The sequence below is a fragment of the Sturnus vulgaris genome, chromosome 19 (genome assembly GCF_052056855.1).
Source record: "Sturnus vulgaris isolate bStuVul1 chromosome 19, bStuVul1.hap1, whole genome shotgun sequence".
Taxonomy (NCBI): Eukaryota; Metazoa; Chordata; class Aves; order Passeriformes; family Sturnidae; genus Sturnus; species Sturnus vulgaris.
In genome coordinates, this window is record NC_142261.1 from 11,943,887 (window position 1) to 11,965,391 (window position 21,505).

The 21,505-nt window shown below is 48.4% G+C and overlaps 1 protein-coding gene across 6 annotated transcripts in view; it reads left to right on the top strand.

Moving 5' to 3' along the window:
- FBXW8 (F-box and WD repeat domain containing 8) overlaps positions 1-18,301 on the top strand; it is a 53,255-nt gene extending 34,954 nt beyond the window's left edge. For 3 of the 6 annotated variants that reach the window (XM_088176300.1, XM_014894446.2, XM_088176299.1), the window contains exons 8-11: positions 8,723-8,850; positions 13,175-13,348; positions 15,962-16,078; positions 16,743-18,301. In XM_088176300.1, coding sequence (XP_088032426.1) covers positions 8,723-8,850; positions 13,175-13,348; positions 15,962-16,078; positions 16,743-16,887 — 564 coding nt within the window. In that variant the 3' untranslated portion in view covers positions 16,888-18,301. Of the gene's footprint in view, positions 1-8,722; positions 8,851-11,084; positions 11,226-13,174; positions 13,349-15,961; positions 16,160-16,742 lie in introns of those variants that run through there. The other 3 variants (XR_015807718.1, XR_015807719.1, XM_088176298.1) reach the window with 3 other exon arrangements.
- The last annotated feature ends 3,204 nt before the right edge of the window (positions 18,302-21,505 follow it).

Here is a 21,505-nt window from a genome sequence, read left to right on the forward strand (position 1 = left end):
CCTGGGATGGGAAAGCTTTATTTAGGACTTGCTCTGTAAGGAATAAATGTGTGCAGCTCCATCTCATTCCCCTTCAACTCCCCGTTCACCATCAATACCTCGAGGGCTGAGCTGCCACGAGCTGTGCTGTCTTTATTAATTCCTTGGTGTCCTAATCCAGCTCTTCTCCCTCCAGAGGTGGGAGGTCAGGAGGTAAAATTGCCTCATTTGGGGGCATTACCCCAGTGATCACTTCTGTGCCTCATAAAGAGCAGAGAAACCTCCCCAGGCTCCCAGTGCCGCTCAGCAAAGCCGGACATCTTTCCTAATTTAGTCCTGAGCTCCCTGGCTCTTGCTGGCAGATTGTATTAAGCCTGGTGCATCCTAATCAGGGAGATGGGCCCAGACAGCCGGGTGGTGTGACAAGGACACTGCCTTGGCACTGCTGCTCCAGCTGACATCACGCCGGAAATTAATTACTAATGTCTATTACGATAATTACCGGCCTGCGCAGACGTGAAGGGACTTTGCAGTGGCTGATTACGCTGGGCACACGGTGACAATCTGTCTTTGGGAGAGCTCTCCAGCCTGGAAATGCAATCCTGGAGGATTCCAGCCCCATTGGCTGCTGCCTGTGTTTGTCCCCAGTTTGGGGTTTTCTTTGTTTTCCTCTGGGTTATTATTTTCCTTCTTGCAATCCCTGCCTAGTAACCTGCTTCCTGATGAAAACACTTATGGAAACCATCCTTTTCCTCCCTCTCTCTCTCTCTTTTTTTTTTTTTAATAATTTTCTAATTTTAGCCACGTTTGACAGCAAAAGCTGAGATCTGAGGCATAAATTTTGTGGGAACTTTCATGTTGGAGAGGAGGAGAACATCAAATCCGTGGCCTAGACTTGGCTCCTGTCAAATGAGAGACACTCGTGCAGAAGGGAGGGGAGAACAGAAATGCTTCATCCCTGAGAAGTTCAGCTTGCACTTTAGTAGCACCAAACAACCCAAATGTGATGCTGTTTCCTGAAAGTTCTTCTGCTTTAGTGCTCCCTGAACTCTTTTTTGAAGTTAAGCTATGAAAGATTTTGTTGCTTCAGCTCTGCTAACTCAACATGAAACCCCTTAAAATCCAAATTCTGAACTCTGAGTTCCCATCTAGGCTTGTCTATGGCTAATTAAATCGTCCAGATAATGACCCGTGGGGGAAATCCTGATTCCCAGGGCATCCAGGGGACATTCCTTGAGGGATGATGTCAGGCCAGTGACACATCCCCCTTGTCAGGCAGTTGGGAATCCTGTGATCACAGAGCTGCTGCAGCACCACCAAGGCTGGGCATTCACCTGTGGCAATTTTGGGTTTAAACACCATGGGAGAGATTAAATCCACAGATTGGCTTTGGTCCTCTTCATGTCAGCATCTAAACCTCCTAAGGAGGCAACAGGATCAGTGTTAGGCTTGACTTCATCTGGTTTCTGATGCAATCTGGATCTGGCTGGAGCTGTTCTCTTAGCTGGTGCCTTTATAACCTTTCCTGAATCTGCTATCAGGTAAGTCTGGTCTCCTGCTATAGCTCAGGTGAGGTTTGTGGATTATTTCTATGAAATTTAGAGGTGTTTATTCTTCTGAGATGAGGGGGAAAATCCTAAACCGCAATTTTCTCCTGTATTTCAAATTCTGTTCAGAATTTTTAACATATTCAGCAGTTCTTGGGGATCTGAGATAATGAACAAAGGAGGATTTGGGGCTTTTTCTACCAAAGAAGCTTCATACATCATGCATGAGAATTTTTATTCCAGATATTGTCAGGCACAGTTTGGTTGTGGGTTTGGTTGCTTTGTGCACAAACGTGAAGCTGATTCCAGGGCTGGTGGATGGGGAAGAAAGGAGGGAAGGGATGATTTTACAGCTTCCAGCTCAGAGGCAGAAGGCTGCATGTGCTGAGATCAGCTCTCTTGGGTGCTGCTTGTTAATGCTGTGGCTTTTGCAGCTCTTTGGAGCTGTGGATTGGCTTGTACTTGAGGAAAGGTGTTCAACCTCACCTGGCTCCTCTCAGCAGCCTGCAAACACTGCCTGGGTTTGCTCCTGGATTTCATGTTTCCATGGAATTCTTCAGCTGCTTGGAAACGTGAGCGTATCCAGTAGAATTAACCCCTGGTGTGAACTGATAGTGAGTGAAAACCAATTTAAATCATAGAATCCCAGAGTGGTTTGGGTTGGAAGGGACCTTAAAGCCCATCCAGTGCCACCTCTGCCATGGGCAGGGACACCTCCCACTGTCCCAGGCTGCTCCAAGCCCTGTCCAGCCTGGCCTTGGACACTGCCAGGGATCCAGGGGCAGCCACAGCTGCTCTGGACAACAGTAAATAATCCTTTAAATTCAGTTTCATACTTTACAGTCATTTTTGGATTATGTATTTAGGTCATGGCTGCTTTATGTGAGCTTTTACACCTTACTTACACCTTACCCTTCTAACTGAGAAGCTGCATTCTCTTTTCTGGTGTTGAATGTCTCCAGTTCTCATGGAGTTCCAAAGACTTCCATGTTTTTAATCTTAGTTTGTCTTGTTTAAAAAATGTGGTGTTTTCACTTCTATTGGCCTCCTTGACCCTTGTAAAGAGCCCAATTTTCAACAAATTCATCTTCATGAACTCTTGTTTTCATACCAGTAGAAAGGGCAGGGCTTGCTGGTGATTGAACAGATGGAACTTGCCCAAATGTCTCTTTTTGAGGAGCTGCAGGACTGCAGGGTGTTAGCAGATCTTTGCAGGTGTTGAAAGGTGTTTTAAGTGCCTTTTTCTTTCTAAAGTCTTTGGCACCACACAGAGAGGCAGAACTGTGTTGGCCACTATAAGAAAAAGAGACCAGCAAAGAGTGCAGAACTTTTCCATGTCTAAATTTTGCATGATTTATTGCTCAAACGCTCTAAATGACCAGGAGTAATTTGAAATAAAAGACTACATAAACTACAAAAAAATAAATCCATTTCTATTGGATGGCATTGAGGACATTTTGCTTTTTTCCCCCTGTTTGTGCTATAGTGTGAGTATCTCAAAATTGACATGGTGGCTTAGGTGGGTGCCTCAGGTTTAGAAAATCCAGCTGCTAGGATGTACCTCGAATATTCCAGGTGATGAAACCAAGGGATTTAATTCAGTTTTTAAGGTTCACCTTGCCTCCCTTCTCCATGGGAGAAGACTTTCCTGGGCTAGGGAGGTTTTCTGAGTGTGTGGGTGGTTCAGTGGGTAAACACAACATCCTCCCCACGGGCCCTGGAGCTTTTAGCCCAGGCTTCAGCCACGAGTCAAACGAGCCTGGTGACCCCACTGCAGGTCCTAGCAGACATCTGCCCACATGCCAGCCCATCCCAGGCTGGCAGAGCCCCGGGGGCTGGCAGTGCCCAGGGCTGCAGGTGCATTGGCAGCACCAGCACAACGCTTGGCTCCCCTTCTTGCCACCAGCCTGAAGCCTCACTCTGGAACTCCAGGCACAGGGAAACTTCAAAGGGAAAAGCCAACTCCACTTGTCTTTAGCTCTGTGTGTGACTTGTGCAGCAGGTGTTGGATGGGGAGGAGCAGGGAGCTGCTTTTCCTGCTGGGTTTGCTGGGAGCTGTGCGGGCTCTGCTGGGTTTGGGTTTTCAGGCATTGCCCGGTGCATGTGTCTGCCAGGAAAAGTCACCTTTAGGATGGCATGAAAGTCAATTTTCCACATGCTCAGAGAAGCACTCGTGTTCCCAGCTCCCCACAATGACTTCTATCTGGCAACAACTTGAAAAATAGTCTCTCTGGCTGATTGTCAAAAATTACATCATATTGGAGTAAACTGCTTTTAAATCAAACATCCATTATTCATGGATATTAACTGCTTTTTTATTTATTTATTTTTTTAACTGGCTGTTTTGTGTTTGATTTACTCTTTTTCTTCCTCTCTGATTGTCTGTCTCCCTCAGCTGCTCCTTTTAAATCTTAGCTCATCTTGAAATTTATGGAGCCAGAACACTTATCTGTGTGCACAAGTATCAGTGTGCTGACCTTGCATTTGTTAACAGTCAGATTGTTTTTGTTGTTGTTGCAGTGTTATGTGCCATATTTACAGTAGGCAATCCAATACATTTGCACTGGGAAACTGTGCCCTTGGGGCTTGTAAACTTTAAAAATATTCTTGTTTTCCACATCACTTTAGAAATAAAATCCAAACTTGCAGCAGTGTGTACCATATGTTGTCTTTAATTTGATGAGTTCCCCCCCAAATGCATATTCCTGCTTTTGTAGGTACCCTCTGGATTGGATGGATTTGACCTAAGCAGAAACCAGATCTCTTTTTATTTGTGGTGGACTTGGAATTTCACAACCCCTTTTTCATTGGCAATATTTGTGTGTATTCAGGCAATGTTTTTTCCAATTGGCAGAGGGCTGGACAGAAGCAAAGGGAAGAAAAATAACCTGAAAATAAATGTAAATTCAGTTCTCAGGCTTGCTGCTTGATCCTCTGGCACTCTGACCAACTCAGGGTGGTTTTTGTTTTACTTAAAATGACAGAAACCTCAATCCTGGACAATTCTTTCTGAAAAAGTGGTTCTGTAATGGATCCTGTGTGTTGTTCAGTGAGAAGGATATAGGGTTTGAGTGTGGTTTTACAATGTGCTTTTTGCTGATATTTATGATCCTTCCTCCAATACTGCATCTAAATAAGAACCAAATACACCCCACACACAGAGGGATTCACCCAGTTCTGAGACACAGCTCAGTCTGGAGGCAGGAATGGGCTGGGAAGGGAAAGGGAAAAGGAGAAGGAGAGGGAAAGGGAAAAGGAGAAGGAGAGGGAAAGGGAAAGGGAAAGGGAAAGGGAAAGGGAAAGGGAAAGGGAAAGGGAAAGGGAAAGGGAAAGGGAAAGGGAAAGGGAAAGGGAAAGGGAAAGCAGCTCTTCCCCAGAGCAGGCGTGTGCTGGCTGCCATCCAGGACAGTGGGATGGACACCCCAGCTCTTGTTGAAAGTACCACAGGCTCTTTGATAACAAGTGCTCAGAGATTTGTTGTTTTAATGTTCTGTCCAAAAAAGACATCTCCAACAACACAGCATCCCCAAAACACCTGCTGGGATTTTGGCCATGCATGGAAGAGTTCCATCAGCAGCATTTCCTTCAGTTCCTTGGCTTTTCTTGGAAGTGTCTCAAGCAGAGTGCATCGACCACGCTTGACCTCACTTAGCTGTGAGATGTAACAAAGCTCACAGCTCAGCTCTTCTGGCTCCAGAGCTTTTAATTCTTTGGGAATTAATTTCAGGCATCTTTCATGAGTTCTTGGACAGCATTTAAAGAGAGTTCCCTGTCCCCACTGCTCTGCAATTCCATGCAGAACAGTAACTTTGCCTTTTTTCCTCGTGAATTTGCCAGGTTCCCGGCGCATCCCTCCCGGAGGAGCTGAGCCGTGCCCAAGTCGCCCAGTAAAGAGGGGAATTAGTCTAATGCACTGCCTTAACAAAGGGGAGACTATGAGCATGAATAATTAATACCCCCAGTCTGTGGCAGTGGGCTGAAATGAAGTCCCATTTGCTCAGCCTTATTAAAAGAGAGAGAGAGAGAGGGAGGGATGGTAAAGGTCGTTAAGGGACTTGTAACAGGGAAAGGATCGCCTCGGAGATGGATAATGTGTTTGCTAATCTCTGTGGTCTTTAACTAAACAGAATGCTGGAGGTGCTCTGGCTATTCCTGGCTTGTTGAATTATTAAGCATTCAGGGAGATTGCCTGGCTCTTGGCCAACAACTTGGACTTTTCATTTGGCCAATGTTAATGGGTGACACTTTTTATTTGGGGCGTTGGATCCCGGTGCTGGCTGCACGGGGTCTTTAATGCTTTTCCTTGCTGAGGTCCCCGTGGGGCCAGGGCTGCTCGTTAGTGTGTTATCCCAGGCTTCTTCATTTCACACCCAAATGCTCTTGGTTCACTTCCCTCACTTCAGTACCTATTAGGTCACTGGGCTTGGGTGTCCATTATAGGATTATAAATACCTTTAAAAGGGTAATCCCCTTGCAGTGTGCATTATAGGATTATAAGCCTCCCAGAGATCTTATACTTTATCTGCCCTTTAACACACAGGCCCTTATTTCAAGTCCCTATTGACCAGGTATTTCCATTCTCTCTCCTTGGCCTTTGTAAGGAAAATCCTTCTTGCCTTGGGATATTGCAGGAGAGCTCATCAGAGGAGAGCTCATCCAGCGACTTCAGAATTGTCATCAGCATGCTTTTAAATCCCTGTCTCCAGGAAATTATTATTCACACTGAAGCATTCTGAGTGCTTTTAGCTTCTTTACTTATCAGTTGGTCAGAATAAGGGCTTGAAATTCATTTGCAGGTCATAAAACTGCTTAAGACAGGTTGAATTTTGAGATAGGCAAAACGTGGATACTGAGACTCACAGAGACTCTTCCAATGATGGGACTAATTGGTTAGAAGGACATTTGTGCATGATAAAATTTAAAATAAATTTTATTTTTGCCACCAATCTTATTGATTATTGATGGTTAAAATAAACAATCTTTAAAAGAATAGAGATGAGCATGAGAAGGGATTGAAAGGAGCAGGAGAAGATGTTATAAGCTTTTCTTCCATTTTTGTGGGTGTGAACTCTTATTTTTGAACAGATTCTGAGATGCAGACACTTTAAATTGGTGATCACCTACAAGTTATGTGAGGAGAAAGAAGACATTTTTCCAAAGCTGTGAGCTTTGCCAGGGGGCTGCAGGCAGGAGAAAATGTAAGATGGGAAATGTTACATGGAATCTTTCAGTGCTACATGGAAGCAATTCTTCATTCCAGCCTTTCATGGCCATGGCTGGATGTTCAACTATGTATCCTATGTTTATGGCAGAGATGGGAGCTCTGGTCATTTAGATAAATTAATTAGTTTATGGATGTTCACTGCAAGTATCAGCCCCAGGGGACTTTTAAGAAATCAGCTTTTGGCCCTGTCCCCTCTGGACTTTTAACATCCAGCTGGGAAGGGCTCAACTGGGAGCTGAAATACCTCACTCCTGACCCCATCACTTCTTGTTCATAAGCTGAATTCAGCAGTTTATTGACTTTGTCTTTTGTTCCAAACTTTCCAAGGAGAAGTTTGGGTTGCCAGGCACAGATATTAATTTCCTTTGCACTGAAAACCCTTGGAGGTGCCTTTGCCAGGACATCATTATCTGTGGGTTTGGTTACTGAGCTGTTGGGATCTGGGCTGAAGTGAGAACAGGCTGTAAACTGCTTTTTACCTCAAACACTAACATTTCCACATAGTTTGTAGCAGCTTTTTCCTTGGGGTAGAAGTTTAAATTAATTTTTATTTAAATTTAACTTTCGTGTCCTAGATTTTCCAACAAAAGTCATCCTTGCTTTGGTTTTTTGGGTCTTAAGGATGGAAAATGCCATGTTTTTTGGGACAGCTTCACAAAGAACTAATTGGGATATTATAATTCTTAGGAACACCTAAGGGAGCTGGATGTGGATGTATTGATCCTAATAGAGAGCTGAAATATGTCTGAATTTACCTGGTCATTAACTGGGAGAATGGCAGGTGGAGGAAATCTGCAAATTCTCTGCCTCTCTTTGTCCTGATCCTCAAGATCTTTAAAGCTTTGCTTTGGTTGCCCAGAGGCCTCCATGACAAAATGATCCTCTCCTGCTCTCCTAATTCAGCTTTCAGATCTCTGAAATGGCACAGATAGGAAATAAAAGGCCAGGCAGCATCAGTGCTGCTGCTCTGGCAAATGTTGAAATAATACATCCAGATAGTGCAATGTTTATTGAGCTGCACGTGGCTATAATCAGCAAATTAGAAGTAAAGAATATTGATGTGACATTGACATGGCCATGCTGATGTTGCCATGGAAGCTCTGGGGTTTTTCTGATGTTTTAAATACCATTAAGTCTTTTCATGGTCACAAGGTTTCTTTTCATTTAAATGAGCATCACCATGAAATTGAATCATGTTTATGAAGTTATATAAGGCCAGGTGCACTGAGCTCCACTGGGCTTTGACCAGTGCATTTTTCTGCTTCTAAAAATACTCGTTCTCCTAAATTGAAAGGCCCAACTAGACAGATCTGATATGGCCCCACAGGAAGGACAGCAAACGTGATTAAACTGATTGAGGAGAGGAGTGGGAACGGACAGGGAACAACTCGTGCTTCTCATCCAGCCTCTGGTTGAATCATCTCGGATGCTGCCTAAAATCAGAATTGTTTTTCTGCCTTTCCCATCTGAGCTGCCACTTCAGATGTGACATTTCTCTGTGTGTGTGTGTGTGTGTGTGTGTGGCACAGGCTCTCAGCAGGGCTGTGGTCAGCTCTGCCCTGCAGCTCCTGCTGCACTTCCTCTCACTGTCCATCTGTCCAAACCTCCTCAGGGCTGGTGCTGTTTGCTTCTGCTGCTCTCTCAGAAGTTAAAATTGATGAGGAAATTCTTTGCTTTTCCTGTAACCCTGAAGATTCCACCTGTGTGGTTTGTGTGAGAGCTGTGCCCAGCCATTCTGGTAGTGCATCCCTGCTTCTTGCTGGGTCTCACTAGGAAACCTGAATTCCTTATTTCTGAGGGTGTCATTGCCTTGCTTCATAGGAGTAGATCTGGCTCTTGGTTCTGTTTTACACATCAAGAAACAAGTCCTGCAGAATCCTCTGGTGGTCACAGCTCTGCTTTGTGCTGCAGCAGAACGTTGTGGTGGTGCTCCTGGCTGAATTTATGTGGTGTTTTATTCTCTCTCTGCCAGGTCCTTCTTTACAACCTAGAAACAAACCAGTGTGTGACCAAGGTGGGCAACTCCATCGGTGACTTCTCCTGTGTCAACCTCCACAGCAGCCCCCCCAATATGCTGGTGGCAGGCAACAAGGACAGAAGGTAGGTGATCCCCAGAGCCCACCTCCAGCTTCCTGTCCTACATCTGGCCCTGCTGCAATTGGTTTCTCCTGTTGTGTTTCCATGAAGTTGAGGAACAAACTATTAGGTAATAGTTGGATGTGGCTGTGAGTGTGCTTTGTCTGGGAAGCTCCATGGGAAGAGGAGCTCCCGGAGCCATTTGGTGGACACAGTTGGTGCACAGCCCAGCGAGACCACTTGGAATATCTTCCACTTCCCCACCACCACCCACAAAATGAGTTTGGCATTTAAAAGCTCACTTTCTGATATTAAAAACATAACCTAAGGGATGAATCATGGAGGATGAGATGGGCCCGGCTGCCAAATGATGTCAAAAGTGTATTTGGGAACACTGTGATGTCCCTCAGGTGACAGAGAGAAAAAGAGACTTTCATATGAACAGATTCCAGCTTCTATTTAGCTGATTAGCAGCTTTCTCTTTAACTCCTTGGCTTGGGGAGTAGGATTTTCCCAGCTCAGTGTCTGCTGCCAGGAATGGCCGCGCTGGGAACAGGCAGTGTGAAAGGATTAAAGTGCTTAAAAAGACCCTTTGAGTCCAATTTTTAGATTTCCTTTTTTTGGCGAGTCGTTTGTGGGGTCTGATCCAGTGCACCAAAGGAGATGTGGGATGGCCAGGAGCCAGTCTCTAATGGCTCCTGCTTCCTTCCCTCCTCCTTTCCACACTGGGCACCAGGCTGCAGGTGGTGCTCTGCTCTGGTGCTGGGATCAGATTGGAAGGCGGGCACTTCCCTCTGCCAAATCCCAGACCTCTGTCCCGCCAGTGCAGCAGCTTGCAAAAGTGATTATTTTGTCAAACAGCTTTTTTTTTTTCCTTCCTTCCTGGAGAATAGGGAGTGCAAGCAAACCTCACACTTTCTCAGCAAGGAGGATAAAGGAAATAGCTGAAGTTTGACAAGTGGAATTGAATCCCTGCGAGGTTTTTTTCCTCTAAAAGCAGATAATTGATTTTCCAAAGCACCCCAGTAAAGCTACCTCCATTTTTGATCTCCTGCACGATGACAGGAGAGGATCTGGAGTTAATATCCCTCCCCTTTATAGCAGAGTGGGTGTCTGTGCCCTTCACCTCCAGAAAGCTTTAGGGGTTTTCAGCATTAGCACTGACTGGGTTCAAGGGCTTGCATGTCACTAGAACAGCAAGGAGTTTGGGATTAATAGTTGGGAAGGTAAGTTTGGCATCCAGGAGGCAGGAGCAGAGAATCTCAGAGGTCACATCCTCGTGTGATGCTGCAGGAAGGTGCTGGGCATCCACAGGTGGAACGAGACTGGAATCTCCATGGCCATATTATGGAGTGAGTTTATTAAAGAGGGACCTTGCCCTGGGAGCTCAGGCTGCTGCTGGCCAGAGGGAACACTTAGTGCTTGAATTAATTACAGCAATTTCCCAATTTCACTTGAATCCGCTCTTCTTTTACTCAAAACCACGATTTTGAAAAGTAATAACTCATGAAATGTTTTTGGTAGGACCTGTAAAATCTGTCTTTCCATCTGAAATTCCTGCTGAAGCTCTGCTGATTGATTTGATTCCTGAGCTGTGCTTTGCTCTGGCAAGAGGCCTCCTAGCAGGGAGCGTGTGCTGATCCTGCTTTTCCTTGGTGGAAGCTGGGGTGGAGAGGAGTGCTGGGAAAGCAAACATATGGCAAACCCAGAAAGGTGTGGATCCAAACGTGTTCCATGCTGTCCTGAAGGCCAGGCAGCTCACTCCCAAGGCAGGGAGGACACCTCCCTGGAGCTGGGATGAGTCCAGAGTGCTCCCACTGAGCCCAGCTGTCCAGGCAGGACCTGCTGGGCCAGGTTTGTGTTGCAGCATTGGCAAAGCACTGTTCCTTTTTTTCCTTAAGGCACGTCTGAGCAGCCAAGTGTGCCTCTGGCTGTCCCAGGGGTGTTCCAGCATGGACACCTGCCTGAAAGCTGGGTGCCTCCTCATGGGATGAGCAGGGCTCACTCAGCTCTTGGCTTCCAGCTGTGCTTTCCAAACAGGAGCAGCTTTGGTTGCTGTGAGAACACACACAGGGCAATGGGGAGAGCTCCAGGAGTGAGCCCTTCCAAAAACCCCATCCTTGCCCAGATCACAGCCCCAGGCTGCAGCCAGAGCTGCTCTGTGCTGGAGCTGGGAGAAGTCCTGGCTGTGGGATGGGCTGTGCCACACAGAGCACTCCTCACCCTGCCCTGCTGGCTTTTCTCCTTGTCACACTCAGATGGATGCTGCTCTGCTGGAGCTCTGGACTCTGCTGCCTTGTCTCTCAGCCCCTGAAATGTGTTGTTTGTAAAATCCTATGATGCAATCTCTGGAGAAGGGGAAAGGAAGGACTTGCAGCACCATTAGGATCCTAGCAGGGGTATGGAATGAAGCATAGTTAATGTGTTGGAACAAGTGTGTTTTGGCTTTTTGTGGAATTAATGTGTACCTGATGGGTTTGTTCCTGATAGCCATCAGCTGGGAGGAACTTGCTCTGGCTTCTTCTCAAATCTGAGATCAGTGTTTCCCCTTTCCTTCTGTTTTCACTTGCTGCATTTTTTATTTATTTATGTACTTTGCTTTATCTTTTAGTCTTGATAAATAAGAATCAAACCCCACACTCCTCTGTGATATGAGCTGGGTTTAAAACTTAACACCATTAGCTCTAACTGATACTGTGGCCTTGTAGCAGTGCTTGGAATCCTAAGCTCTTTTTCTGTAGTTCTGCTTCTGGCTGAGTCTTCAATCTTCAAACTGCTTTGTGTGAGTGGTAAATAATGTGCAAAAATCAGATGTACCCCAAAACTGCCCACAGTCAGTTGCATTTTTGAAGTCAAAGCAGATCCTGGTTGCTGGGTGCTTGCTTTGAATATTGGTGATTAAGTCAAGGGTATGAACCTGTAATTCCTTGGCTTTCTTGAATTGCCACATGTGTAAATCTCCTCTGAAATCTTTGCAATAATAATCCTTTTCTTTGATCCTGGTAATATCACCCCTCATCCATAGTGGAAGTGAGCATGTACCGAGGGCTGGGATGTGTTGGCAGCCCAAAAGGGATATTTCATGCCTCATGGCATTGCTAGTGATCTGGGAGGCACAGAGAGAGGAACTTTCTCCAAATTTCACTTTTATTTTATATCATAATTCACAGAATCATGGAATGATTTGGGAGAGACCTTAAAGCCCATCCAGTGCCACCCCTGCCATGGGCAGGGACACCTCCCACTGTCCCAGGCTGCTCCAGCCCCAATGTCCAGCCTGGCCTTGGGCACTGCCAGGGATCCAGGGGCAGCCACAGCTGCTCTGGGCACCCTGTGCCAGGGCCTGCCCACCCTGCCAGGGAACAATTCCTGCCCAATATCCCATCCAGCCCTGCCCTCTGGCAGTGGAAGCCATTCCCTGTGTCCTGTCCCTCCATCCCTTGTCCCCAGTCCCTCTCCAGCTCTCCTGGAGCCCCTTTAGGCCCTGGCAGGGGCTCTGAGCTCTCCCTGGATCCTTCTCCTCTCCAGGTGAGCACCCCCAGCTCTCCCAGCCTGGCTCCAGCCCTTGGAGCATCTCCATGGCCTCCTCTGGACTCTCTCCAGCAGCTCCAGGTCCTCTCTTTGCTGAGACCCCAGAATCCTCTTTAGGTCCTAGACCCTGTAAAGACTCAGGGAGGTCCTGGTATGGTGGGAGAAATCTGCCTGGAAAAGATCTTTGATAGCAGAAGTCAGGGTGAAAGTTCAGTGCTGAGGAGGGGGCTGGGCCTCACTGGTTCTCCAGCTGTGGAACAGCAGGGGCCCTGCTGCTGCCCCAGATGTGTTCCCATAACCCCAAACCCTTGTGCCAGCAGAGCCCACAGGCTGTGTGTCCAGAGCTGTTTGTATCCCTGTTTGTATCCGTTTGTATCCCTGTTTTATCCCTGTTTTAACCCTGTTTGTATCTGTTTGTATCCCTGTTTTATCCCTATTTGTATCCCTGTTTTATCCCTGTTTGTATCCCTGTTTTATCCCTATTTGTATCCTTGTTTTATCCCTGTTTGTATCTGTTTGTATCCCTTTTTTATCCCTGTTTTTGCCCCTGATTGTATCCCTCGTTTTATCCCTGTTTTACCCTTGTTTTACCCCTGTTTTATCCCTATTTTGCCCCTGTTTTACCCCTGTTTTCTCCTTGTTTTATCCCTGTTTTTACCCCTATTTTGCCCCTGTTTTACCCCTGTTTTCTCCTTGTTTTACCCCTGTTTTTACCCCTATTTTACCCCTTTTTTCCCCCTCTTTTCTCCCTGTTTCCCCCTGTTTTACCCCTACTTTACCCTATTTTCACCGTGTTCCTCTCCCTGTTTCCCTGCAGGGTGAGGGTGTTTGACCTGCGCTGTGCCCAGGCCGTGTGCTCTGTGTATGGCCACCAGCTGGGAGTGTCTGCAGTGCAGATGGACGAGTGGAAAATCGTCAGTGGAGGGGAGGAGGGGCTGGTGTGTGTGTGGGACCAACGCATGGCCACCAAACTCTGGGAGATGCACGCCAGGTAACTCGGCCTGGGGGTGTCAGGGCTGAAGGAGGATGTGGGAATGAGAGAATTTTGGGGCTGTTCTGTGTTTTATGGGGACAGGTTGTTTCCCTAGCTGGAGTCCTCTGTGGTTTTTTAGCTGTCATGGCTTTTTTACTCATTAGCTGAGTGTTTCAGTCAGTGTTGGGGAGCAGGGAAGTTGTTCCTGTAATGGGGGTATTTGCACCACTTAATTAGTGGCTTGTCTGAAGTTGTTTTTCTTTTTCTTCATTCAGAGCCAGGATTTAAAAACACAAATTTTCTCATGTTTGGCCTTGGTTTATTAAATCTTATTTAAAGTACAGAGAGTTCAGCAACACTACCAGCTACCAGCTAAAAGTGAGCAAAATTGAGGTGAAATGAGCTACTTACAAGGTCTCTTAAAGCTAAACAGTTCAATAGAGAATTAACACCTATATTATTTATACTTTTGACCCAATGACCAAAATCCTGTGATCACAGTGCAGCACCAATTATCCAACCAGAAACTACTGCCTGAAATCATGGAGAAGAAGGAGGAAGAAGACAGAAAGGAACAGCACCCAAAATCCTCCATTTTGTCCCATACCTATAAATACATTATAAAAACCTCAAATTCAAACCCCTTCACCCTGTGAAATCACACACTTCTGTTTAACTACACACCCATGATTTTAACTCCATCACTCAAATTTGGAGCCTTCTCCAAGGCCTCAGGTCCAAAGCAGTGTTCTCCTGGGGGTCAGTGCCAGAAAGCACAGAAAGCTCAAAAATCCCAGGTTTGTGGGATCCAACAGTTCCCCCTGGACTTGCCATGGAGTTCAGTCAGTGACTTCTCCCTGCCCCATCCCCAGCCTGTGTTTAGTTGTGGAACCTTGGGTTTAAAGTGCTGCACTGGCTGTTTTGAGAGTGACTGGTTCTGGCTGTCTCCATGCAGTGTATCCATCACAGTCCCAGTATTTTTGTTCACCTCATCCACACATACCCTTAATGGTGAGGATCTAAGCATTTAAGCTCATTTAAATATTGAAATATTGGTTTGTACTGAGCACAAGGAGCACAGTACTGAAAGTACAAGCAGATATCAGCATCCTGGAGCTGACACTGTGTACAGCTAAATGAAGATTTCCTGATCAAAGCACAATTCCCAGGCTTTGTCTGGATAAAGACTTGAGGATTTAGCCCCTTGTAAGTTGAGTGCTATCCATAAAATGAACAGATAAATCCTGATTTCTTTTTTTTTTTTTTTATTATTTTAATGCATCTTCCCCAAAGAGGAGCTAGATGAGGTATTTACAGCCAGGGAAGTTCAAGCTGGAGTTGTCATTGATTAATAGCAGGTATCACTTTCTGTGTTGACCCTGGGAATGATAAAGCCTGTTGTGATGTGGCTGATGCATTAAGGACAATATTCCATTGATTGTCTCCTTGGCATGCTCATTAGTGCTGCTCCAGGAGCAGAGCAGGGCTGAGCTCAGGGATGTACTCCAAGTGAAACCATTAGATTAAACATTAGATTCTACATTAAACATGTAGAAAACAGTGTTTAATCTATAGAGTAATCAGAAGGGATCACTTCAATCAAAAGGCTTTCCTAGATAAGGTATGTGCTGTTATCCCAGCAATGGAAAACAGGAGCAGGAGCTGAGGGAGGTGACTGGAGACACATTTGGAGTGTGGAGATGAGCCATGCTCATCTGAGGAGAGAAGTGACTCCTGCTTGAACAGAGAGTGCTGTTCTTGGGGTTTGGGGTCACTTATTCACCAGGGAGAGGGAAAGGAATGAAGACCTGACTTGAGTGTCCAGAGGAGGGGCATGAGGATGAGGATGGGGCTGAGGGCACCCGGAATGTTCAGCTGGAGCAGAGGACACTGAGGGGAGACTCCTCAGGGGCTGCAGCTCCAATCTCTGCTCCTGGGACAGGGACAGCACCCAGGGCAGGGCTGGAGCTGGGCCAGGGCAGGCTCAGGCTGGAGCTCAGGGCAAGGTTCTTCCCCCAGAGGGTGCTGGGCACTGCCCAGGCTCCCCAGGGAATGGGCACGGCCCCGAGGCTGCCAGAGCTCCAGGAGCGTTTGGACAGCGCTGCCAGGGATGGACAGGCTGGGATTGTTGGGGGGTCTGTGCAGGGACAGGGGCTGGATCCATGATCCTGTGGGTCCCTCCAGCTCAGGACATTCTGTGATTCTGTGAGTCATGCCTCAGAGTGACTTCTTATCTTGTGCCTCGTGCATTTCTAACCCAGCTCAGAGCATGGGTGTGTGGGGCGTCCTTCCCCTTCCTTTTGGGAAGTATCCTGCCCTTCCCGGGGCTGCTGCAGCCCCTAGGGCAGCAGCCCAGCCCAGCCCCATCCATCCCTCACAGCCCGTGCTCTGCCAGCTTCCCAGCAGCATTTTCTGGCCTCCCTGTGTGTTGTGGGAAGAGCCCACTAGGTGGGGATAGAAGATGCGGGATGTGCTCCGGGCTGGGAGAGCCGGCAGTGCAGGTTCCCAGCCTCTGGCCATTGGGAGCGCGCTGATTTCAGTCACTCCGTGTTTAATCCAAAGCCATTCCTGTGCCAGCACTCGGACTTCGGGGAGTCCAGTCCTCACCCCGAGCTCTGGGTTGTTTTGCAGACATCCAGTCCGCCACGTGTGGTTCAATTCCCACAGCCTGATCACTGCCAACATCCCCGAGGAGAAGAACCCCCGAGGCTCCAGCATCAGCGATGATGACCCCAGCTTGCACCGAAAGTGAGAAACCAGCCCTCAGCAATCTGCTTTTAAATAGCACCCTGAGCACCTGACTCATCACCCAGAGCACTTACAGACAGGGTATAGCAGCAAAAAAATGAAATTTAAAAAAGTTTAAGGGTAAGGTTTATAAAACAAGTGATGTTTTGGCTCTTGATTTGCTTGAGCCCAAAAAAAAAAGCTTTTTTTTCCTCGGCAGGGGAACATAAAGACCACTGAAGCCAGGCAGAGAATGCAGCCCTCTCCATGCTCGAAATATTAGTAATGCTGTCTCCTCCTAAAGGAAAACTACTGGCATTTAAGCTGCAGGTTTTGGTATTTGCATCTCAAATGGCTGTTAGTGCTAATTGAACTATCAAATACCAATGTATTTATCTTCCCCCGTGCTGGAGAGCCTGGAGATGTTTCAGCAGATGACAGTCACGTCTGTGCAGGGCTGGAGGGAATGATTCACCAGCCCTTCCCAGCTCGCTGGGTCCCTGGGAGGAGCAGGAGGAGCTTTCCCTGTTCAAAGTGCTCAGCTTCCCACAGGAGGGATGCAGGTTTTTATCCAGCTCCTGCAGCATGGCATTTTTCAATTCAGATGATTTTTATAGTGATCTCTACCTCTGTTTGCTCTCCCACACTGAGGTGCAATGCTGTGTCCTGCTTGTTTTCCACACAGGTACCGAGGGGTCATTTATTCCTACGAGTTCTCTGTGGACCAGCTGGCTGTGGACAGTGTCCTCCCCATCTGCCGCTCCTCCTACGATGAGCTGACAGGTTACAACTACAACATCGGCCTGGCAGTGCCCTACGACAGCATCTAGGGCACAGGAGCGCCCCTGGGGCCAGCCTGGCACACAGGCAGAGGAAAATCCATGTGGGACAAGCAGCCAAAAGCTGGTGTGGGCTGCAGAAAGCCCTGGGGATGTGAACCCCAACAGAGCGTGGCTGTCCTGGAGCACCCGCTGGAATTGTCACTCTGGACACGTCCAGAGGTCCAGCCTGGGGGAGTGAAGAGGCTGAGGAGGGACAGGGAGCACTGCAGGGTAAACAGAAATATTCCTGCTGCTTGTGGGAAGGATGTTGCAGGTCCCATTTTGGTCAGGAAGCCAGAGTGGGACACTGGAGGGGTGGGAGCTCTCTGAGGAGTTCTTGCCTACCCCAAGAGGGAAAAAAAAAGTCACCAAGGACTTGGAAAAAGCATGTGCTGAGCCACATGTTTGAAATGTCTGTCCTGCTACTGAGCTGCTCGTTTTTGTTTTCCTTGGAATGTGCCTGGGAGCAGGACAACAGGCCTGTGCACAAAAGGTTATGGTGGCTGGGAGAGGGATTGAGATGGAGAGAGGGAGGGAGGGGAAGGTTCCCTAGGCCAGGCTGGGTGCTTGGGAACTCAGCAGGCCACACACATCAAAATTATTTTAGAATAAATTATTTTTTTAATTCTTTAAAGTCCTGGATTAAATGTTTTCTAATTGTATGTGTACATGTTTCTGTGGAATTTTGTTCCTGAGCCTTTTAGGGTGAGCTGACCCCTGTTCACTGGGACAGAGGTCTGGCTCAGGTTGTCACATGTGCTCTATCTGGATCATGTCCTTCCACAGCACCTGGAGGGTTTTCAGTGCTGTCCTTGCATCCAAGCTGGGAATTGATCGTGGAACAGATGGGATGAAGTGGCCACAGTGCCCTCCCTGGGTATGGAGCCCCAGAGCTGTGGGGAAGCACCAGGTGAAGGGCAGGGTTCAGCTGGAAACAAAGAGTGAGGCTTTACCTTAAGCCCGGGTAGCACTGACAGGTAAAACCAGTTTGGAGAACAAGAGCTCCAGTCCAGGATAGATCTTTTTACTAATCTAAAACTATTTTAATTTTTGTGATTTGTTCTTGTAAACTTACTGGTGCAAACCAAAGCTGTGTCAGTTCTGTTTAAGTTGAGGTTAAGTTTTAACTTACACCTTTTTTCCTGGGTTAGTGGAATCAGTATAAAGTACTGGGGAGAGGTGGAGGAATGTGCCCAAACCTGCAGGAGAGGGGCTGGGCTGGCACTTCACCCCTGTGCAGTCACTGAGACAGCCCTGGGTTTCACTGCTTTTCCTTCTTTGCCTTGGGGTGCTTTCCCATGACCCCTAGGCTAAAATTTCACGTTTTAGGTTTTTAAGTTACCTTTTTCCATGTGATGGATACACAAAAAAGTGCAAAGGGCAAAGCCATTCTGTCTGACCAATAAATTTGATCTGTCATAAAGCTTTGGGGGTTTTTTTTTATTCCTCTTCCCTTCTGGGAAGCCAGCTCCCTCCCTCCATTCCTGGAGGAGCAGGAAGTGTCATGGATGCACAGTTTGGACAAGATTCCAGCTGAAACCTGACAAATAAATAATGGTTTCTGTAGCATAAATGACTTTGGGGGTTAACTTCTGCGATGTGCTGAGCAGGGAGAGCTCCGTGTCATTGTTCTCCCTTCTCCTTATCTCGCCTCATTATCAGGGAACAGCTTTGTTCCTCCTTCATCTCCCTGCTGCAAGGAGCAGATAAGTTTGTGTGGTGCCCACGTGAGCCCTTTCCCCGGAGTCCTCCCCCTCATTTCTGCTGCTCCCTCTCCTCCTGCCCTGCCTGTGCCTTGCTGCTGCTGCGGCCCTGGAGCCCAGGGAGGGGGATCTGCAGCACCTGCACGGGCAGGTGTTCTCAGATTCGTGAGTCCAGGCTCATCTCCAGGGGGATGGAACTCTGTCCCCACAGCCCCCTTCCACTGGCTCCCAGTCACAGCTCCTCCGGGGGGTGCTCCTTTGGGTCTTTCCCCCGTTAATTAATGGAATTAATTGAGGAAGGTTGTAGCCCAGCAGTTGTGTGTGTGTTTAACTCATGCTCGTGCAGATGAGGGCTGTTGGACGTGTCCATGTCAGGAATTTCTGAGGAGGGATGTCCTGCCTCCCTGGGTGCTCCTTAGTGCTGTGCTGGAGTGGAGCAGCCAGGCTGCTGAGTTTTGGGTCGGGGGCATTGAAATGGAGCCTCTTCCTTCATTTCAAGAGCTGGAACGGAGTCACCAGAGCTGCACTGGGGACAGGAGCCACCTTGGAGCTTCCCAGCCCACTGGTACCAGTCGGGGGCAGGGAGGGGCCCGGTGTTTTGTTCCGCAGGCCAGGAATGGGCACTGGGAAGGGACAAATCTGCCTTGGGTGCCTTCAGGGCTGGAGTGGAGGAGCTGCAGTCAGGACAGGTTGCACCGGTGTGCACTGAGCTGGCACAGGTGAGGCTCACACTGGAGCCACCTGCCAGGCTGGGGGACAGGGACAGCTGAGGAATCCAGAGACATCAGAGCAAGAAACAGCTTGGCATGAAAAGCCTTGAGAGTTCTGGTGTCCATTGCTGGTGGCAGCGATGCTCAGCTAAAAAAGAAGTGTCTGTCCTGGTGAGAAGGATCCCTGCTCCAAGGGGAATGTGGGATCAGAGGGGAGCTCCGTGTGTGTGTCACACACACAGGGAGCAGCTCCAGGGCTGCAGAGCCCTGCTGCAAAATCCCCACTGCCCCTGCTCTGTCCTGGGCCAGCAGAACAGAAAGTGCATTTTGCCTCTGCTTTGTGTCCTCAATCACCCTGGCAGTGAGGCAAGAGCCACCCTGGTGTTTCAGGGGCTGCCATCCCTGTATCCCGATCTGTGTGTGGTGGGAGGAGGAGCAGGGAGTGTATTTTTGTTCAGAGAGATGCTCCGGGGGTCTCTGAACCCCCTTTCTCTCCCACCCTGTGGCCCTTCCCACCCAGCTCTGCCTTTCTGCCCTGCCCACCTCTGTCCCTCCGTGTCCTGGCTGCTGTCACAGGGGTGAATGCGGGTGCACTGAAGTGGTGCAGGAACTTGTTCATGTCCTCTCTACCCCCTCTTCTCCTCCAGTGACATTTGCCTGCTCATTTCCACCTCCTGGAGATGGTTCTGAAACTCCGGGTACGTGGAGCTGGTGTCCTCCAGCCCCTGCTGCTGGAGGGGGAGGAGGGGCAGCAGTGACTGGAGGCCCTGTAAGCAGATAAGTACTGGTGGATGATGCAGTAAAACCTGGGGAAAAGGGGCTGTTCCAGGTCAGGGTTTGTGCCACTGGCAGATCTTTATCCAGAAACGTGGACCTCCAGCCTCTCGGCCAAATTCCTCTTCATGGAAGAGCTGCAGGTGGGGGTTTCCTGTTTCACTCCTGCCTCAGACAATGCCACTCAAAGGAATAAGGAACTCCTCAAAATTTAGCTTACAAATATCAGCTGTAAGTGGCTGCCCTGGTTCCATGCCTGTGGGGTCTGTGCTGCCTCCTGCCCTCCTGCTCTTCCCTCCCTTCCTGGGCAGATGTCCCCTTGTTTGGTCTCTCCTGCCATTCCCAAGCTCCAGGGTGAGGAGGATGGATGAGGGGGAATGGTGGGAGGTGGGTCTGTGTCTCCTCTCTGCCACCTGCCCAGGGTCCCTGCCCTGCAGTCCTGGGGTCACTCAGTGCCCATTTCCATCCTGCGGTCACTCATTCTCCAATCCCAGGAGCTGCTGCTCTCTCTCTCTCTCAGTCTTTATCAGCCTCCCTGGAGTTTTCCCATGTGTGGTAAAGCAGCTTCAATTTCCCAATGACCCTCTGCTGGATATTCCCATTGCTGGGATCTGCCACAGAGCTTTGTGCCATGTCCCAGGGCTCAGTGTCCTGGCCCCACAACAGAACATTTTCCTTTATGGAACGCTCTGGGCTCTGCAGGATTTTGCTGGGCAGAAGCATCGCCCTTGCCAGGTTTCCTGGGGCTCTGCCAGATTTTCCTGTGATTTTCAGGATTATTATCCTCGTTTTGCTGGGGTTTGCTGTGTGGAACATCAACACTGTGTTGTGCTGGAGTGATGCTCCTGCCCATCCTTGGGGCCCTTCACCTCCATCCCTTTGCTGGGCTGAGGTTTAGGCTCGATTTCCCTGCTCCCTCCCTCTCACCTGCTCTGTCCAACCCTCTCTCCTCCTCTCCATTCATCCCATTTCCCACAGAGAATTTTCAACACAAGCAAAGGGAAAACGCTGCAAAGTTTGTGTTGGGTCCTGCTTCTGTTTCCCAACCTCCCACACTTTCCTTGCCATAGAATATCAGGGGGCAGCTAATTAACTCAGGGGACAGTAATTATCCATCCCCTTCATTCCTCCCGGCCTCTGCTTCCCTGCATTGCAGGGCGTGCCCAGCCCTTCCTGGTGTGGATCCTCTGGGATGATTCCTCCAAGGAAATTGGGGTGTGGAGGGGGAGTGGGACCCCGATCTTGTGTTAACCCCTGCAGCCCCAGCTGGGAGATTTGGGGGCAGAAAAGGACCTTGCAGGCACCCGGGCCTGTGACTGGGAGCACGGAGCTGGATTAGGGAGTGGGATGGTCCTGTAGCGTCTGTATGGAAATTTTAGTGGGAAAACAAGGAAAAGAGCCTGGGCTGGCTGCGGAAACCTGGAAATTTGGGGAGGAGTT